At 50.5% G+C, this 19,397-nt stretch overlaps 9 protein-coding genes across 9 annotated transcripts; 2 read left to right on the top strand and 7 right to left on the bottom strand.

Moving 5' to 3' along the window:
* Positions 1–20: 20 nt before the first annotated feature.
* On the top strand, positions 21–1,150 carry BDZ99DRAFT_527553 (uncharacterized protein; the record flags this gene model as incomplete). The annotated part of the gene is made up of 2 exons (XM_033726273.1): positions 21–1,038; positions 1,095–1,150. 2 exons carry the CDS (start codon positions 21–23, stop codon positions 1,148–1,150), a joined length of 1,074 nt encoding a protein of 357 aa, XP_033569494.1.
* A 42-nt stretch (positions 1,151–1,192) lies between these two features.
* On the bottom strand, positions 1,193–2,664 carry BDZ99DRAFT_468973 (uncharacterized protein). The gene is made up of 2 exons (XM_033721388.1): positions 2,631–2,664; positions 1,193–2,567 (listed from the first exon to the last, which is right to left on the bottom strand). The coding sequence occupies exon 2, from the start codon at positions 2,418–2,420 to the stop codon at positions 1,476–1,478; it is 945 nt and encodes a 314-aa protein (XP_033569493.1). The 5' UTR covers positions 2,421–2,567; positions 2,631–2,664; the 3' UTR covers positions 1,193–1,475.
* A 1,003-nt stretch (positions 2,665–3,667) lies between these two features.
* Positions 3,668–4,403, bottom strand: BDZ99DRAFT_551396 (uncharacterized protein; the record flags this gene model as incomplete). Its single annotated transcript, XM_033727024.1, has 1 exon — positions 3,668–4,403. One exon carries the CDS (start codon positions 4,401–4,403, stop codon positions 3,702–3,704), a length of 702 nt encoding a protein of 233 aa, XP_033569492.1. The 3' UTR covers positions 3,668–3,701.
* A 714-nt stretch (positions 4,404–5,117) lies between these two features.
* BDZ99DRAFT_551394 (uncharacterized protein) lies at positions 5,118–5,964 on the bottom strand (the record flags this gene model as incomplete). Its single annotated transcript, XM_033727023.1, has 1 exon — positions 5,118–5,964. Exon 1 carries the CDS (start codon positions 5,853–5,855, stop codon positions 5,118–5,120), a length of 738 nt encoding a protein of 245 aa, XP_033569491.1. The 5' UTR covers positions 5,856–5,964.
* Positions 5,965–6,277: 313 nt separating this feature from the next.
* BDZ99DRAFT_206279 (uncharacterized protein) lies at positions 6,278–7,437 on the bottom strand. Its single transcript, XM_033713293.1, has 2 exons — positions 7,220–7,437; positions 6,278–7,166 (listed from the first exon to the last, which is right to left on the bottom strand). Exon 2 carries the CDS (start codon positions 7,138–7,140, stop codon positions 6,403–6,405), a length of 738 nt encoding a protein of 245 aa, XP_033569490.1. The 5' UTR covers positions 7,141–7,166; positions 7,220–7,437; the 3' UTR covers positions 6,278–6,402.
* A 5,421-nt stretch (positions 7,438–12,858) lies between these two features.
* Positions 12,859–13,805, bottom strand: BDZ99DRAFT_206273 (uncharacterized protein). Its single transcript, XM_033713292.1, has 2 exons — positions 13,323–13,805; positions 12,859–13,265 (listed from the first exon to the last, which is right to left on the bottom strand). The coding sequence occupies exons 1-2, from the start codon at positions 13,673–13,675 to the stop codon at positions 12,965–12,967; spliced, it is 654 nt and encodes a 217-aa protein (XP_033569489.1). The 5' UTR covers positions 13,676–13,805; the 3' UTR covers positions 12,859–12,964.
* A 421-nt stretch (positions 13,806–14,226) lies between these two features.
* Positions 14,227–15,600, top strand: BDZ99DRAFT_454913 (uncharacterized protein). Its single transcript, XM_033718409.1, has 2 exons — positions 14,227–15,020; positions 15,075–15,600. The coding sequence occupies exons 1-2, from the start codon at positions 14,433–14,435 to the stop codon at positions 15,225–15,227; spliced, it is 741 nt and encodes a 246-aa protein (XP_033569488.1). The 5' UTR covers positions 14,227–14,432; the 3' UTR covers positions 15,228–15,600.
* A 2-nt stretch (positions 15,601–15,602) lies between these two features.
* BDZ99DRAFT_551387 (uncharacterized protein) lies at positions 15,603–16,675 on the bottom strand (the record flags this gene model as incomplete). The annotated part of the gene is made up of 1 exon (XM_033727022.1): positions 15,603–16,675. Exon 1 carries the CDS (start codon positions 16,242–16,244, stop codon positions 15,603–15,605), a length of 642 nt encoding a protein of 213 aa, XP_033569487.1. The 5' UTR covers positions 16,245–16,675.
* Positions 16,639–18,328, bottom strand: BDZ99DRAFT_468970 (putative epimerase/dehydratase). The gene has a single exon (XM_033721387.1). It carries the CDS (start codon positions 18,014–18,016, stop codon positions 17,120–17,122), a length of 897 nt encoding a protein of 298 aa, XP_033569486.1. The 5' UTR covers positions 18,017–18,328; the 3' UTR covers positions 16,639–17,119.
* Positions 18,329–19,397: the final 1,069 nt, after the last annotated feature.

The raw sequence follows: 19,397 nt of genomic DNA, 5'->3' as shown, positions 1-19,397 counted from the left end.
CACGTGTGGATCTTGAAACCATGACTCGCCCTTACCAATATTCGAACCCCCGACAACTTCAAGAAACCGCTTCCCTTCTTCGACAGCATCCAAAAGGTCTAGGGGACGCCGACGATCGAGGCAGGTGTAATGGCGACCGCAAGATAGTCGAACTGGCTCACAAGGGCTCCGAGATTATCTCCTTCCAGGTAGTCGAGAATGTCTGCCGCGGCTGCTGGCATGAGCCCGCCAGAATCCTCAATAACGACCACATCATGGAGTTGCGTCCTTACGATAACGACTACTTTCCCGTCAAAGACGGCGATATCTGCTATCTTTTCGCTACCATATCTACGAAGTGCATCAGCTGCCATAAAACATGGGTCGACGGCAGTGAAGAAGCCTGCGGCGACTATCATATAGTCCTCCACAGCTCTTACTCACTCTCCAAGTGCCCGACTCGAGCAGCGGAATGGAACCTACCAGAGCCCTTGATCATCAGAGTTGGAGAGCCACGACCCGAATGGACGATAGAAGACCCACCAATTTTTAGTCCCTATATCACCGAAGCTCAGAACGCCGACGTCTTCTCATCAATCGTCCCTCAAAAATCGACCATCGAAGCCGTAGTGGAAAACGGATACATCACCCGCTTCCGAAAAGTCGACAAGCGGTGCGCCTGCGGTAAAGTTCCATGGTCCATCGACAAGCCGGGCGGTCAGAGGTGGACGACGATCCGAAAGGCCTGGTGCATTCCGGTCGTTGTGGACAAGATCTGCTATTGCTTCTGCGACGTGAGCGTCGTCTGTGGGCACTGCAAGAAGCCGTGGGCGGAGCTCCCAGCGGGCGAGGAGAAGAGGCCGTATGCGTTGTTGCTGCTGGACACATTGGCTGCTCATTCGCTGCCGCCGGGTGCGATGGCGCCGCTCAAGCTACGAGCTGCTCCCCCATTGCCAGCTAAGGTTGAGAATCAGGAACCTGTGAAGGGCGAGGGACAGAGGAGCTTGGTGAGTAGAGTCTTCCGTAGGCGGAGCTCTGCAAGAACTGAGAAGTCGTTCGGTAAATTAAACTTCTTAAAACGTGCTTGATTTGCGACTCGGCTGACTTATGGAAAGGCACTGGGAAAGGATATGTGCTGCACGTAAGCACAATCGGTCCAGATAATAAGTGAAGGTAGACTACTCCACATCGGACACTTCAAAAGTACATAAATTCATGTTTTACTTTAGCATAGCTGGCGTTAAACTCGAATGAAATCATGCGATGTTACCTGTTGGTCCGTATCTATGTTCATACCGCTGTCTGAGCCGGGCATGAACTCATAACCTAGTCATATAACAAGCTCTGAGGGTTGGAAAACTATACATCGATGCGTCAACAGCCCTAGAGAATACTCTTGGTACGCCATACATCCACTCTTCCCTCGTCTTCTTTCTCCTCTGCCACGTTCTGCGCCCACTCCTTCTTTATCTTGCTCGTCTCCTCTCTTCGCCGCTTCATCTCCTCGCCGGTCTGCCTCGCACGCTCCTGCTCTGCCTTCTCGCCTTCATCGCCTTTTCCTCCGCTACAAGCTTCAGCCTTCTTTCTGTTTCTTCCCTTTCAAGACTCAACTCAGCTTCTCTTGCTCGTACCTTCTCCAGATATTCACGGAAGTCGACCAGCCCGCCGGATTTCCGAAAGTGACGAAGCCGCATCTCTCTGGCGATGAACTCAAGCTGCCTTTCTCGTATCGATCCGATGACTTTGACGGCTAGCTTGGAGGGCGCCCCGTCTTGTTTGACGAGGCGGTAAGCGATATCCTCTGCATGTTCCCAAAGCTGTCTCCAAAAGTTAAATTGCCAATCCAGTTCCTTAACCTTTGCTCTTAGCTTCCGGGTTCGCTTCGGTATCTCGGCGTCCATCTGGACGATAGTATCTAGTAGCGCCGAGGCCTCTGGGGGTAAGGTGAGATCTATTTCGAGTCTTCTCACGGTTGTCGGAACGACTGGAAAGTGCCTCAAGTGGAGGAATTGGAAGTCGACCATTTGCGATAGGATGCCACGGTCCTCAGATCGGAGTTTCATCAAGGACTGGGGCAACTGTTGAGCGATGGTGGCATCGCCGAAGTTCACGAGTTGGATCCTGAGCACTTGCATTCCGGGCCAGGAACGGTTTGACGACTTTTCTCTCTCGATGAAGTACTTGTTCATACGCCTCAGGGTGAACAGCTGTTGTAGCTGCTGGACCGGGGGGAGGGAGGCGGTGATAGGGTCGGGCAGCCAGCTTAGAGTGATCTCTTTGAAGTCTGCTTTCAGGGTCTTGCATACACCTTTGACTGGACTCGATAAGTAAGAGCGGCCGGCCGCTTCCTTCGTGGGCGGGCGGTATTTGGTGGTGATAGTGAGGGAGATGATCTTCTGTCGCATCTCAGTAGGGAGCGTCAGAAGCGTTGTTGGAGTCATGGTGTGTAGTTGGTCCTGGAGGTTGCAAAAAGTAGTGGTAGGAGCAGGAGGAAGTTACAGAGGATTGTGCGAAGGTTGTGGAGGAAAGTGTGCGGAGGTTGGCTGTTCGAAGTGAAGTGTCGGCTCAGCCCCGTCAAATAAATTGCTCTGCGCGCCGCGTAAAAGATGTTCAGAGCGCCGCGCGAAAAATATTCAGAGTTGATGGCTTACATAACCCGAACCACTGGAACTCATATGCGGGACCACAGATCTTGTGACGTTGGAAGCTTAAAGGAGTTCTTTGGATTTTTTAGTGAGTTCAGCGGTAGTTAAACTAAAAGCAGATTTTTCTTCACATCTCATCGTTTCCGAGTAATTGATTTTCAAAATAGAATTGGTTGCCCCAGCTTGGGAGAAGGTAGGGTAAGGAAAGAAGCCATGAAGGCTTGCATAGTGATTCTTGAAATTAGAGTGCGCTGACGGCTTACCAATAATTCGTGTACACTTCCCTGACACTGTTGGGGATATCCCGATGGGCCTCCAAAAATTTCAGGGTGTTACAGGCGGAAGATAGGCTAGCTAGGAAATCAGCTTGATTCACTGGCTACCTTACCGCATCCTAGAGTAGCCATGCTGTATCTACCATCCAAGAGCGACACGCAGGCATTCCTGACAGTGACATTCTATACCCGGATCCCCAATCTAATGACCCAGTACTAAAGGAAATTGGGCTGTAGCACCTCTTAAGGCACCGAGCGCGAATCGAAGCAGGAGCTCTACCTAGGTAGCATGAGAGATCTTTACACGCGGAGAGAGTTGGGCCGGTATGTTTTTAACTATCAAGAGTGAAGGTAACGAGGAGAAAAGTGAAGAAGTTTGCGAGCCTCGCCTGAGCCTCGCCGCAAGCACGTGACTATGGATGCTCAGGTTCATTTTAATATCATTTAGCAAGCAAAGCAAGAGGCTGTTGCTAAGACCTCCAAGACTAGAGTAATAATTTGATATCCATAACGAAGATGCTTGGAAATGACTAGTCACGTGATCTTCAATACTTGAGGGCTGTCTTTGGGAGTTCCATGGGCTCAACTTCATTGAAACTCCAGAAGCCCCCTACCTATTTAGCATGCAAAATTCATTGTCACAACCCCACGTGCGGTTTGTAATAGGTTAGAGTCGTAGAAGAATCCCATCAACTTGCAAATCTGTCTTCAGTCTCACACCCCTTACTCCCCAAGTACCAAAACAGTCATCATAAAGGCCCGGACACTGTCGGACTAATATCAAGACCATTACAACTCCATTTCATAGCTTTTCCACATTTCCTTCCAGCACCTCCTTCGAGATTTCATCTGTGACCGCCAGCGGTCGCTGAATCACCCAGTCTACCCCCTCCAGAGTCAAAAGCTCCTGCTTCCACACCACCAACCTCAACTTCTCCAAATTCTCCAGCACATTTGGCTCGTCTAACTTGCCCTGCTCTTCGTACCGTCCCTTGAAAACCACCTTCCACAGCTTGTTCACCCCCTTCTTCCACCCCTTCTCCAAAACCACTTCCGGATCCTCGACATCTACTGACTTCACCCTCACCAATATCGCCTTCTTCCCGCCTGGCAATTCGAACACACAGCTTGGGTGGCCCGCCGGCGATATACTATTCTTCACCTCCTCGAACTCAGCATCATCCATTACCAGCGGGCGATCTATGTCCCAGATGTCCTTGCCGCAGTGGATGCAAGACTGGTAGCATGGGCGAAATTCGCTAATTATCATGCCGTCAAAAAGCGGGAGTGTGTAGGGTTCGCCGGTGGCAGAGAAGAAGGGGTCGAGCCAGATTTTGTCGCAGTGGCGGCAGTAGCGCGATAGGCGGCCGAAGCCGTCAACGCGGGAATCAAGGAAGCCTGGGACAACGCAGGTGGTGCGGGGACAGGGCCAGGAGAGGAAGGCGGCAGTGATGTCGTAAACGAAAGGGGGGTTTTGGCGGATGGGTTTGGTTTCTGTGGACATGGTGGGTGTTATTGAGCTAGGTGGGTTTATATTCAGTGTTTGGGTATTTGGTATTTGAATATTGGGTTCTTGATATGTAGGTAAGAAGTTTGAAAGTGGAAGGTAAGAGTCTCCGTTGACTTTCTTTTATATGTGCAAATACCTCATGATGAGTGAAGAAGCTGCTTACTAGCTGAATACTTGGTCGGCAGAGATGTTTCACGAAATATTCACTCTCGGGCCATGTGTGTGTATACCTATCTGCCACCTGCCACTCCTTAACGTCTTCAGGAACCGGTAGGACACCTCGGTCTACTTGGCGCTGTGTGACATTACTGGCATCAATAAAAAAATACGTGCGATTTGAGTACTGTATCTGATAGAAGTGAGAGAATTTGGAGGCTTCTTCATCGTTTTACAATGTCTCGTATAGAGATCCATACACTCGTTTGCCGCTCAGCGGCATGAGGATCTTCATGGTATTTTCAGTATTCCAAATAAGAGAGACATTCGGCATGTTAGGCAACTAATAAACTCGCAAGGCTACCCCAGACAGGGTTAATAGAGTGTACGCAGATTGGAAGTGTATCCCTTTTTATTAGAAAGTTAGAGCCCCACAGACAGTGGCAGGAAAGTATAGAGATATCTATGGCAAGGTACTGTAGCAAAGTTTCTAATATTCCTGAGCTACTTTATGTACATACACTACTCCTTCCTCTAGGTAGTGTCCCCAGATCAATACTCTTCAAATTCCCCGTGCCGTAAAGCAATCAGCTTATCATGCAAACCTTTCACAACTCCCTCATTATCCTCAAGCCACTTCTTCGAATCATCGCGCGCCTTGCTAAGATAGAACCACACTGCCGATTCCGGACCGCGCTGGCCCTCCGGCAGCCTCTCAAGCTTGGCCTCGTAGTATCTGACATTCTTCTTATGCTTGTTCATCTCAATCTCTATCTCCTCGAGATCCTTTGTCATCGTGATCAAGCAATCCTTCTCGCACGGCGGCGGTGACTTCCTCACATCCCTCTTCCGGAACGGCGACTGCGCTGTCGGAGTCATCGCGGAGCCGATATTCTTCGTCTGTATGGATATAGTTCCGAGGCTTGAATGCGGAGCCTTACGCTCCAGATCTTCTCCGCATCTCTTACAGGGGTGTTCACGCTTCTCGAACGTCATGCGAAGACCCTGGTTGACTTCCGATTCCACGAACAAGCCAAGAAACTTTGGAGCTTGGCTGTCGGGATATTCGACGTGACCTGGGGGACTTCCGAAGTGGAGCGACGCCATGCCTCCTTCGTAGCCGTTGCCAAGATTGCCACCCCATATCTGGCCGCAGTGTTCACAGCCGTGCGATACGGTGGTTGCGGAAAGCTCCATAGCGGGATGTCCATCGATCTTGACTAGTATGTCGATGATGTGGTCTTCGAGGGTAAATGGTTTCCCGGGTGCCGGATCTTCCGGAAACGACATTGCTGTGGTGAGGCGTGGGAGTGTTTAGTTTCTTTATGGAGCGTTTAAGCTCTAGAGAGTGGATAGTTCTCTGGAATCAAAGTAGTACTGGCAAGTTAAAGATAGCTCTTTTGCTTCGCCATCTACTTACTCGCGTATTCGTACTGTTCAACTCTCTGCGCTATCACAGCCACTTCAGCAACCATCCAGCAAAGCGGTATCTTCACCACATCCTTGCAGATGTGTCGGTCCGAGTGTAGCCGCTAGAGAGCTTCACACGGTACAGCCCTGTGAGCACTCTATCTTGCCAGTACTTGGGGTAACCCCCGTCGGGCTTCAAAATTCTGATCCGATGTAAACGTCGTTGCAGCGCAATCTGGGTTAGCTTTTGACTAGCTGAACACCTGCACGCGGGGGTACTCCTCACAGCGGTGTCTAATGAGCAAGAGTAAAACCTGCGTAGTATTATATTCGCGTGCGTGAATTCATGACGAACCCAGGTACTACCCACAAAAAGCTCAGTGCATCGTCACGCTTAAAATTATCCCGACGAGCTCTCATAACTCCCTTAACAGCCCCTCGCCATCTTTGGGTCCCTTCCCCCTGATTTCTGAACAGTATACTTCCGCACCTGCGTCTCGGGCATCAGATATCCGTACAACAAAAACATGTGATGTCGAATCTCCAAGTCAACTACCTCCTCAGCCAAGAGGTCAACGGGGCTGGGCCCGTCTCTCTTGAACTGATTCCCTTTCGCTGAAACAGGCAGCTCCGGAATAAAAGTGTACTCATTGCCTTCATACGCAGTCACCAACGTCCCCTCATCAAGAAAATCCGCCCAATTGCCAGGCTGTTCCCCGCATCTGTAGCAAACGAGAGTTTTCTCAAATTGTTCGAGCACTCCCCACCCCCGCAAGTGCTGCGTCCCGCCTGATGCAACTCTGTCGCGGTCGCGTTGTTCTTTGTCCAAGTCTGTCATTGCGAAATTCTCATCTATTGGGGTATCCGCGACAACGGGTCTGGCTAGGCGGGCCTCTAACAGTTCGGGGGATCGGAAGGTCTGAAGCAACATCCGTTGTCGTGACGCTTGCATGGTGTTTCTGTGTGGCATCTGCACCTCGACGACGCCTAGCCATTCGTGCTCACGGTTCGGACCGAGTCCGCATAGCTTTCTCTTCTGCGACAGGTCTGTGCCGACGCCGTCCTTGTCCAAGTAACGAGGCAGGCCGATCAAAACGTAGCATATGGGCGTCTTGGCGTTGATGAGGTGTGTATCGTCAGTCATGTTGAGAGAAGGGTACTCCATGTTGTGATTTGGATTGACTGTACTCCCTACTCTAGGTGAGCTACAAGACCTCGGCTAAACGCTTTATATGCTCACTTACTGATAAAGAGGCTCTATGGATGATTACGATTGATGGTGTATGTTACAGAATAGAACGTATGGATGTCATTGCCAGCAACTTAGATCTGGCTTGATGATTGTTGCCCGAGAGCATTTTTCGAAGCAGCATCTCGGTGGCGGAACCAGGGTATGGATCACAAAAGACGTCCTTGCGCGACAGTGTCTTTCCAAGAGGAAGAGGAGAGCGAGCAGAGAAAGTGCGCCTTCGGTAGCTCCACAAGTCGCTCTTCCAGATCACAAGTGGCTAGCGAATACAGTTCTAATCTGCGTTCACTCTACTAACGCTGTCAGGAGTAGCCTCGTGACTTCACTAGTTGTCCAAAATGCCAAAGTTCTCTCTTATTCGGAATGTTGAAAATAGTAGGGGGCTCCTCATGCAGCGGTAAACGAGTGTATGGATATCTAGGACGAGGCATTGTATGACAATGTACCAAGTCTGCTGGCTAACTCCGCTCTTCCTGCCGCGAAATATCGCTCCTGCTCCTGCTGAAAAAACGTGAAAGTCTATTCTTGTGGCGAGACATGCTTGAACTTCGTCTGCTCGTAGAGGCAGGTTCTATGGCCAGCCCAGCTTGCTGACTCGACGGCTCCAGAGGAGAGGACCTGTTGGCGCTTGGCACAAGTGACGGATTCGAAGGGTTGAGATCCGGTATACTTGTTGAACTAAGAAATGGTAGACTAGGGGACCTCGGTGGACTACGAGATGGCGGGCTAGGTGACCTTGGCGGGCTCCTAGCTGGTGGACTCGGTGGACTCAGAAATATCGATTCACTCGTAGTCTCCTCTCTCTGCGTTGTCGAGCTTTGCCTCGTTTGTCGTTGCACCATAGCGACGTTCGTCAGCGATTGACGTGGCTTTCGCAAGTGCCCTTTTTGGTTCCTCCATTCCCGCTTCGACCGGGCGAATTTCCTCCATCGATCCACAAGTCTCAAACAGTTCAGCAACTTACAAAACAACAGGAATCTCAGGTCAACCTCAGAAAGAGAAAGATCAGCTCGCGTCCAGTCCTCTCGTTCATTGATCTCTCTCCATTTCTCGTTGCTAAGCCTACTACGGAAGACCCCCCGGCCGTTCCATTCATAGAGTTCTTCCCACTTCTCATTATCAAGCGCACAACGGAACACCGACCGCCCACTTTTGTTGCAGCGGGAAACCTCTTTCTCCCAATGCTCGGTGCGTTGGAGCAGGTGATAGAGTTTCTCCGTGAAGTCGCGCTGAGAGGCGCACACGAGATGAAGCGGAGTGTTGCCTTCGTCGTCTATGATATTGGTGGAGGCGCTAAAATTGAGTAGCGATTCAAGGAGATCGGTGGGCGCGAATTCGGCTGCATAGTGAAGAGCTGTCTTCCGTTTATGGTCCAAGATGTTCATGTTTTTTACTACCTCGTGACTTGGCATTAGCTCGGGACCAACCCCAGAGTCGAGCAAGCAGGAGGTGACAGCACTTTGACTGTACTGAGCAGCGTAATGGAGAGCGTTCATGCCGTATTTATCTTGCTCATAGACCGCAGGGAAAACCTTGAGCAGGGTAGAGACCATGTCCGGAGTCCCCCTTTTAGCGGCTAGATGCAGCGGATACTGATCTCTGTCATCGCGCACCTCAGGGTTGGCCCCTTGGTCGAGTAGAAATCTGACGAGCTCAGCCGAAGGATTCGGTGATCTACAAGCGTGGTGGAGGGTATTTCGACCGTTTATGTCACAGTCGTCAATAGAAGCTCCAGCTTGTAAGAGCTCCTCGACAACAGGAGCCCAGCCCCGATAGGCTGCTTCGTGCAATGGAGTAGTCCCGGAGAGTTCAGACTTTACTACTGGATCTGCGCCTTCGTCGAGTAACAGTCTCACTATATCAGTAGAGCCGCAGGATGCTGCGATATGGAGCGCTGTCCTACCGCGCTGGTCCTTTCTGTTTACGCTGGCTCCGTATTCAAGTAGGACTCGAATTGTTGGAAGGGAGCGGCTCTTACAGGCCAGAGAAAGCGTGCTAATTCCTTTTTCGTCTGTTTCAGTTAGGGGAGAGATCAAAAACTCCACGACCTGTGAATGGCCACGCCTCGCAGCCCAGTGAATCGGCTTTCTTCCCTTTTCGTCGGTAGCGGATTTCCGCGCACGCCATTTGACCAACAGCTCGACGAGTTCCAGTTGTCCAGAAAGGGCGCCAAAATGAAGAGCAGATGGCTCATCGGCTGGTTCGTCATTGATATCAGCGCCGGATTCCAAAAGTAGTTTCGTAATATCCACGTTTGCCTTCTTTGCGGCGAGCCGTAGGCTAGCACCTAGCATGAGTTCCTGATTACGGAAGTTCTTCTTGAAATATCGGAGCAAAGTTTCCACAACATCCTGGCTTTGAATAGTAACGGCCCATTGTAGCGCTTGCTGTGCTTGCCCGACGTCAATATTCGGTTTAAGCAGCTCTTCCACAAGCATAGGCTTGCCGAATTTCGAGGCAAAGTTTAAGATCTGGTTCCGCTGGTCGTCTAGGATCAACGACTCTCTTCTCAAAAGTATGTGCATTCTGTCTTTCCTAACAGCCGTTGATAAGGTATTAGTATCAGGAATCCGTGTCGGCGTGAGCTTGGTACGGCTAGAAAGATAGTGGGTAACATCCGGGCTACCAGCCCAAGCGTAGTCCATGGCGTTTCGGCGATTTTCGTCCACACCCATTATATCATGGCCACCATCCTGGTGAAGGGTCTGAAAGGCGTCAGCTGCATTGTTGACTGCCGCCAATCTCATCTCCATAGTCAATTTGCCTCTATATCTTTTTGAGCTAGGGGAAAAAATTGCCTTCAGATTGTGGGAGAGATTAAGTGCGGCTAAAAGGCCCGAAAGGCTAGGTCGCAAGTCTCCTAGGAAGTCCTTATACGCAAATTTCGCCAGAAGTGGTTGAAGCTGGCTATTTTCCCACAACTCTTCCAACAAAGGCTGAAGGGTGACTGCGAGCGATTCCGCCTTCCGAAGATGATAGGACCAATTTGCGATGGCATATTCGAGGAATTCGACGGGAGGGATGTGAACCTGATTCCGGTAGATAAAGGATATATTCGCCCTTCTTGGAAGACACAACAAGAGTAGACATGTCGCAGCCATGTCACAGTGGATTTCTGCCAGCACCTTGCATTGCTTGTATTGTGGGACAGGTGAAACGAGTTCCTCATTCTTAGAGCCGCTAATCCCATGCAGTCGCTCTGGACGTGAGAGCTGCTCCCATGACAATGATGATATCTTTCCGATTGCGGAGGTTTTTGCTAGCGGAGAGTTACTACTAGAGCCAGAACGGAGCGTCTGACTTCTTCGATTAGAACTTTCTGCGGAGAGATAATTTGCGATGAAGTCTTTCAACGATGGGTTGACAAGCGAGACCAAGCCGCCGCGAAAGGTGAGCAGACCAAAAAGCTGAGAATGGAGCCAGGTTGAGAGGTCTAGGCGTTTTCTTTCTTCGAGATCTCCCATGGACTGAACATCCGCGTCTATGGCTAGGAATGTGCATAACTCGTCGATGCTGAGCGGTCGAGCAGCGATGGCAACAAAACATAGAGCTTTGTAGGCCACGGGGTTACAGTTCTGGGAAAGGAATTGGAAGATCCATGCATAAAGTCGTTCCAGTTCAGTCAGCTTGATACGTGTTTCCTTGCAGACTTTATGTGACTTTACAACGGTCTGAAAGAGCTGTGTGGCCTCGGGGGTCTCTTCCATCACTTTAAGTCGAGATTGAGCTCGCCGGCCATTGGCGATCCATTTGACAAAGGTAACCCAAACAAATGCGTTGGAATACCCCTCCAGAATTGCTTCCTTGATGCAGGCTCGAAGCTCGTCTGACACCCATGGTAAGGATTGGAGAGTACCAAGAGCTTGCTCGAGGTAGGGTCCGTGGAATATTGACAGTAGTTCGTTCACGGATTGTAAGTTGGGCAATCCAGAAACAACTTGGGTGATCAACGTGATCCAAATGTAGGCGTTTGATTTCCCACTTTCCAGAAGAGCACTCACTTGCCGGAGTTGCGTTAGAGGAAGGCGTTGCTGGGTCGTGATATGCTCGAGCCGCTTCGTTATGAAGGACTCGATGTCCGCGATAAAGCCTTGCCCGGAAATAACGGGAAGAGGACTCCATGAATTTAAATGCGACTTCACCTTCTTGTCGAGTATCTCATCGTATCGGTACGTCAAACAAACTTTCACCTTGGACATCTGTTTCATTGCATCTAGCAAACGAAGAACCAAGGTGAGTGATGATTCGTCGCATTCGTCCAGTCCATCGATTATGATGTAGACTTTGTTTACGTCGGCATCCCTCAGCATAGACAACAGTATGCCGATCAACTCGTCGATCTCAATAGGCAGACTCGGTGTCGACGGATGCTCGACGTCTTCGTGAAGCTCCTCGATGGAGAGGACCCTATCGTCCATGGGAAACGCATGTACTGGTTGCCCGAGAGTGGATTCAGTCGAAGTTGCGACAGCAGCACGATCCTCCTCGGCGCCATCTATTTCAACGATCTCGCCCGCCGTATCAACTCGGCCGAAGATCTTATCATCCGGAAAGTGACGGACAAGCGAGTCGCTGACCTCAAGGAGCTGTTGGAGGAACTGATGCACCATCTCCTCGCCAGCGTGCTTGACGTCTGCTTGGATGTTGAAGAAGAAATGTAAAATAGAAGTTCTTGGATAGTCTCCTGTATAGCTGATTTGGAGGCGGTCCTCGAGATGTCGAATCATGTAGTTGGCCAATACCGACTTTCCCGACCCTGGGGGCCCATTGATGATCAAGGCAGTCTTCGATTTCAGCCAATCCTCGAATTCCGGTACTCGAAGTATCCATTCGCAAGTTCCTAGAGATCTCTCTGGAATGTGTTTTCGGCCCATGACGGGTGCTCTGAGCATCTTCTTCACACGGCGAAGCTTCTCTGATCATGACTTAGCTATTTTTCTGGGCTAACCGAGACTGGCAAAAACTCACTCGTTTGTGCATCTACAGAAAAGATAGACGAAGCTATTACGCTTGAGTCATCGTTCATTTCAGTTATTTCAGTAACAGCTGTAATGATTTAGCATAACGGTAGAAAAGGATAATTTGACTCCGTGGATTGAAAGCCCTCACCTGCTCTTGGCATCGAGGCAGCTTCGAAATAGCCTGACGTAATTATATCATTTGAGGCACGCTTGATCGGGCCTGCTAACGAAGTTAGCCCTGGTATATCATCATGAGCTAGAAAACATACGGTAGTCTTCTGGGCGAACTAAGATCTCCTGTATTGCCCGTATGATCTGTATGTAGCCTCGCTCTAGTGAGTTTCGAAATTTGCACATGGTAATATGGTTCCCGAGTAAGATGCCTACGTGCTCAGACGGGTGATACATAGCATTATCGCGCTGGGTGACCAGAGTTGGCGCTCCTTTACTGATCATTTCCTGGGCCTCATAGAAGGAGTAGAGCTTGATTCGGCTTTGATCAAGTGTAGTATCAAATGACTGGAGCAAGTGCGTAAATCGAGTGTTATGGGTGGCGGACCTGCTCATGACTTTTCTAAGGTCCTCCGAACGGCTTGTAACCGCTGTAATCTTACTGAGTACATTCGCCCATCCTAAGGTGGTGCGGGCGTGGTGCGGAGTGCCAATAAAAATCACGCCAATCGTTGACTCGCTGATGCTGGCTTGAACTGGCTCAATGGTCTTTTTGCTCGTAGACAATGCAAGGCACTAGGTCTCGTCAGCCTAAATATACAAGCTCCTCATGGATAGTAAGTGCCTACTCCTTTGACTATGAGACCTCCTAAGCTGTGCGCAATCCAGATTAAAGGTCGATCGAAATGAGTATCATCACTACGTATTTTTGCGACTTCGGCAAGTAGATTTTCAGCAATGGTGTCTGCAGGAGTTGGTTTTGAGAGAGACCAAATTGGGACTTCATAGCCGAATGAATAAATACGAGCGTTGGGAATGTCGCGGGGAAGGAGATCACGAGGCCACAGCACATCTCCGGACTGCCATGTCGAAAAGGCGTTCCCATTGAGTCCATGAACAAAGATTACGCTACCAGACTGAGATTAGCATACAAGCTACAGAATTATTTTGGCATAGATGTCATACTCGCAGCTTCGAGGCTCCTCGCCTACATATATTTCATGCAAAACATGAGTCCTTGTAGTCAAGTCGGGATCCTGCTCTGTGGACTGGCTGTCAGTCTCACTGGGTCTCAGCGATGGAGTTAATTCTGGTTGAGGGCTGTCGAGATCGTCGCTGAACACAGATCCAAGGCCTTGAAGGTCAGAGTCGAATTCGTCCAGATGGCGAGTTCGAGATCTTGTGAAAAAGCTCTCGTTGTCGATATAGTCGTAGGGGGCAGGTGTCGGCTGATTAGAAAGGGTCTCGAAGTCGTGCGTGTTATACGAGGACGATTGTTCTCGTGTGAAAGGCCCTCCAATACCTAGGAGCTCCGACATGATGTGAAGGTCGCTTCAACGTTCGTAGATGGTTTAAAACATCATGCAGGAGATGGCGTTCCCTAGCAGAAGTCGATATTCTACGGCTCAATAGGCACCGAGAATAGGAAGCAATGTGCAGTGCCTCACGAGGCTCAAGGCAAGAAGCTGGCGCTTATCGTTCGATGAAGGGTGAGAAGCTTCAGCCTCACCAGGGGTAGGTAGGGGTTCTCGATGCCCTTGTCTTAGCTGTATGTGGTTTGAAGGGTCCGCGAGCGCTGTCACCGTCTTCCCGGCCCTATTCTCTGCATTTTTTCCCGGATACTAAACAAATAATGTTCGCACGTAAGACAAGAAGACGCATGTACAAGAGAGAGATGCACATGCGATGGAAAAGAAAGCAGTGAGGCGGAGTTGCCGGGTGGCATTGGGATCTCGTCATCTTAGGCGGGAGTATTTAACTAGCCCCAATGTAGGTAGCACAGTGTGCGTTTTAACAGGTAAAGATTCTGATGATTATCAAACCGATCTATACTTGATATTTTTGACATGCAGTAGTCCGTTGCTGGTGAAGTCTACTCATCTGCGTACAGCGTCTACAAACACCTTTTCCAGTGATCGGAGAGGGTAGACTAGCACCTGCCTAAGTAATCGGTGCCACCACCCTGCATGTTCCATCAGCACTATATCCTTACAACCTCACAACACACTTTCTTCCAGTTCCGCTCACACTCCCAATACCCACCTTCACTCAGAAGATAACCACCAAACCACCAAAATGCCCTCTTCGGTCTCCGCCTCCTTGGAGCCCCTCCAGCCCATCTTCCCCCGCCCCGCCTCCGCTACATCTCCACCCCCGGAGCCGCCCGCTCTTGCATCTCTCATCTCCCATTTAAAACTGCAACCCCACATCGAAGGTGGCTACTTCGCCGAAACAGACCGTGACACCTTACGAATCCCCAATCCGTTCCTAGCCGCTTCCACCCCGGCTACGGCTACGACCTCGAAGTCCATCGCCGCACTCCGAGGGGACCCCGACTTCGACCCGGAGCAAGAAAATGCAACTCGTAGTGCTAGCACTAGCATTTTCTACTTGCTAACGCCCGGCACGCCGCTTGGCGCCTGGCACCGTAATCGCGGACGCACAGTGCACACGCTGCATTGGGGCAAGGGCCGGTATGTGATCATCCATGCGGATGAGGTGGGGAAAGATGGTAAGGCGAGGGTGGAAACGTTTGTGGTGGGGAAAGATGTGCTTAACGGGGAGCGGTTGCAGTGGATTGTGGAAGGGGGGAAGTTCAAGAGCAGCTTTCTGTTGCCGGACGATGGGGAAGGGGAGACGAGTGGGGGATTATTGATTAGCGAGGTGAGTTTAGTTCTCCTTTCGCTTCATTTAGAGTACTTGCTGATTTGATGGCAGACGGTGATTCCGGGTTTCGAGTATTCGGACCATGATTTCTTGCGTGGCGAGAAATTGAAGGAGCTGGTGACGCCGGAGCAGGCGAAGGAGCTGGGGTGGATGTTGAGGAATGAGCCGCCGCCGGAGGAGCATGAGCTTGTGTACAAGCACTAGGTTGCGTGAATCGGGCGGAGAGCGCTAAACTTTAACAGAAAGATTGAGAGGAGAGAAGGGCTTCAGCTCTCAACGAACTCGAATGCCGATCTCCGGAGGTCGAGATTTTCATATCGAACTTGGGACTGGAGCACATGTCTGTCTATAAGCAACAGAGGTGGTATGTTCAAATTCAACATACGAATCCAAGGGTATCTTAGAATAGGTTTTCCAAAGTCTCCGGGTAAATGTCCCGTCGAATTGCAGCGTTTGCATCTGGTGCAGTCCGATATCTCAAGCTGAGAGCCCAAAGCCCGATGGGAAAGTATTACAAGTTTTTCTCATCCAAGAATCAATACAATCACTTATCTTTTTCCTTTCCTCCTTTTCTTCTACTCATGTCCTCCCCCCATACCCCCTCAAACTCTCACAGCTCAAATAATTATTCTCCACAAAACTCGTATCCAACCTAATCCCATACACCCCTTTCCACACCTTTCCCCCCTTGAACGTCTGCAACTTCGCCTCCACCCTCCCCCTCACCGGCACCGGCGCATTTTCCCCCGTCGACACACTCGTATTAAAGTACCGCACCATCTCATCGCACGTGAGCCCATTCGCAAAGCTCGGCTGGTTCGTCACGTTCCTCCAAAACGCCTCCGAGTACGGACTCTCAGTCCCATCACCTAACGGCTTGAACAACGACTTGATGCCTGCGGCACCAGGCAGAACACTAGCCGCCCCGAAAGTCGTCGCGCCTGCGCCCTCGCGCTCCGGCGCAGGGGCATACGCGTCGCACGTCGGCTCGAACGTCGCGGGATGCACGAGCGTGCCGTACGCGACCGTGCCGCTGATCGCGACCGCGTTCGACGCCGTCATGAGGAGCTCCGACGCCCATCTGAAGCTCGTGAACCCGTCTCCCAGTAGATCGAGGAAGGGGAATTCGATGCCTGCGCGCGAGAAGTCGGACACGGAGAAGTTGAGAGCGGCCATGCCGATGCCGTGGTCGTGGACGGCTTGGAGCATGCAGGGGTACATGTCTTATAGGAAGTGCGGGAGCTCGGCGGAGATGGCGGACGTGAGGATGGCGTATTTGGAGGGTATGAGGGAGCGGGCGAGGGAGCGCGGAATGGGTAGGATGGCGAAGGTGCCGTTTATAGTTCCAGTGGCGTTGTTGGGGTGTTGGTTTGAGATGGGGTTGGGTTGGGATTGGGATGTGCAGAGGAGTCGGGGGTCTAGGGGTTTGGCAAAATTGATGGAGATGGATAGGAAGAGCGTGAGGAGTAGAAGATGTGGAGGAGGCATTTTTAAAGAAAGGTAGAAATGCTATTGAATCATAAGAAATTGAGGACTCCGAGTATGTATATACGATATGCTGTAATACAATCAAAAAGGCGCATGATGGCTATTTATATGATTATTAGGGTCTAGAGTCCGCAAAATCGTGTTTTGACGCTGTGTTACCCACGGGTGTGATGCTTCCCGCGCCACGACCACCGAATGGCTCCACTATTCCCCTAAACGTTCAACTAGAACCGGCTGTCGCTGATCCGAGGGAATGACGTCTATACTAAACGAAATGCTTGGCCAATCAAAGAGATCAATGAGAAATAAAAGATGATGGGCTTCCTGGTGACTTGGTGTTGCTCGATGCTGGTTGGTTGGTATTCATGTAGAGGCTACGGTCACATGACATGCTTCGGAAAAGACCCTCGGGCAGTCCATTGGTACCGAAATCTGTATTGGAAATACCAACGGAAAGTAAAACTGATGTTTATTCCTCAAGCGAATGCTTCTTCAGGCCTGCTTTTCCATGTCCACAGATAAAATCCCCATCCGAGAACAAAGACCATTCTCCTGACATGAGTCTTGCATAGTTCATCAATGTCCTAACCATAGACTCCTGGCTCACATTAGTTCTTGAAGTAGTGTCCTTCTTTGATATCTGCAATCAATCCAGGCTGCGCCGGCTCCCAACCAAGCGCCTCCCTTGTCTTCTTACTAGAAGTCGGGTTATCCCTCGAGAACGGTAATGCCAGGAAACCAAAGTGCGCCGGGGCTTCCTCCGTGCTCTTGCTGACGACAGGCACGTTCAACTCCTTGCCAATAGCTTCCGCGATCTCCTTAGCGGTGATCCCTTCGTTGGCGACAGCGTGATAGGTGGCACCGGCGGTGCCCCTGTCCAGAGCCGATGCGAAGACTTTAGCAGTGTCAAGTCGATGGGTCGCGGGCCAGCGATTGGATCCGTCCCCGATATAGGCGGATTCTCCTTTCTCTCGTGCAGTCTTGATGAGCATGGCGATGAATCCGTGGTCACCTTCCCCGTAATTCGTTGGTGGAAGACGCACGACTTCAGCACGCACTCCTTTCGGCACGAAAGACAGTGTCAACTGCTCCGCCAATCCACGAACGGCAGTAGGGATAGTGTAGTCGCCGTTGTCGTCCTCGGTAGCCAGCTTTTCCAGCGGAAGTAACAAAGTTCCAGACGTGATAATGAACGGGCGATTGGTACCGACGAGAGCCTCTCCTATAGCCTCGATGGCAACTCTGTCTTTCTTGTTGATGCCCTCGAAGTCGGCGAAGTTGTGGTCGAAGGCGAGGTGGATTGTTGCATCGGCGCTAGAGGCGCCCTTCTTCAGACTCTCCAGATCTTCGAGTGATCCGCGATGTGCTTCAACGCCGAGTGACTTCAGCGTCTCAGCACCTTTGTCTGAGCGGGTGAGGCCCAGAACTTGGTGGCCCGCGGCGAGAAGCTCTGGGACGACCGCCGTGCCGATGAAGCCTGTGGCTCCGGTGACGAAAACGCGCATATCGTTGGATGTGATGGTTTAGGATTGTAGAAGTCGAATAAGCAAAGGTCGATGATGCAATTAAATGAGAGTAAGAGGTGATGCGGTGTAACTCTTCTTGCTTTGATATCGGATAGTATCTGAAGACACACAAGGATTAGATATGTTAGAAACTAGAGAGGAAGTGTAACTTAGTCTAGTTTTAGGTCGCGCAGTCGAGCTTTATAGACGTTCTGCAAGCTGAATCCCTTCGATCTGCAGTATCAATCTCTAAATATCCCAAGGTCGGCGAACGGCGCGGTTGCTACCGATGATGCATACTAGTGAGAGAGGAATGCTGGGGTTGAGTGGACACTGAATACGACGGGGGGATGGCGCGCTGTCGTCCCCGCAGAGTAGTTCCGCAACAAGTTAGTAGTCGGCTGAAATATGATGCCGCACCCTCGTCTGTCGAAGAAAGATCACGTTGGCGTCTGAAAATATTCCAATAATGTGAGCAACGGTCTAATCCGCGTCTTAATGCCGATCAAATTGGCATCTATTATGGTGAATGACATGGTTAACCTTTGTAAGCGATCGCTGGCCGCATAAAAGACGAATCATGGTTAGCGCGTCGGTCTAAATTTCGGACTTAGGATTGTTCCCGAATGCTACGGATATGGGAGTACTTCAAACAATCTGGACGCGGTATGATGTCAAGGTAGAAGCAGTACGAATTGAACTCCCTTTTGATCAACCTGCCAGCTGTTCCCTGGGCTACTCCACACAGTGCTATCGAACGAGCAAGAGACTCCCTCAATGTGATGGATGTTTGGTTACCGACAAAAACCTAAGAGCAGTATAATGTTGAGGTTAAAGCAATGGAAATTGGGCTACCTTTTGGCCTATCGAAGCGTAGTCGATGGGACTAGTATAGTCAAACCACGCATCACGATAGGCCTTGACTTGGTCCCATAGTCTCCAATGCAAATTCGAGGCTACTGCAACAGACTTATAATGGTCTCTTAGCATCGTGCATGCACGATTGCTCGCTTCCGCTCGCTGGAAGTCCGAGGTACTGTCTCGTATGAGTTCATAGTTTGCCTTCCACAGCTTTGCTACAGGCCGGGTAACCCATGGTCCTATTTGAAGAAACTCCGAGTGATCTGTCCACCACTAGTCATCTTCGAAACTGTAAGCTAGTCTAGCGACGAAAATAGCCTCCCCTCCCAGCGACTGTACCTCGATTGTAAAATGTTTCGCGTTAGCCATCTCTAGTAGGGCTGCTTCCAGGATGCCTCAGTGAATCTGGAGCGTCTTCATGTTGGAGACCGCGTGCAAGAACTTGGACAGTGTTGAGGGTTCCAATGTTCCATTGGCCAACATCTGGACGAACGTACGCTCTTACAAGTCTTTGCTGAGC

The sequence above is a fragment of the Mytilinidion resinicola genome, assembly GCF_010093595.1.
Source record: "Mytilinidion resinicola strain CBS 304.34 unplaced genomic scaffold BDZ99scaffold_32, whole genome shotgun sequence".
Taxonomy (NCBI): Eukaryota; Fungi; Ascomycota; class Dothideomycetes; order Mytilinidiales; family Mytilinidiaceae; genus Mytilinidion; species Mytilinidion resinicola.
This window is presented reverse-complemented; position numbering and strand designations above follow the sequence as displayed.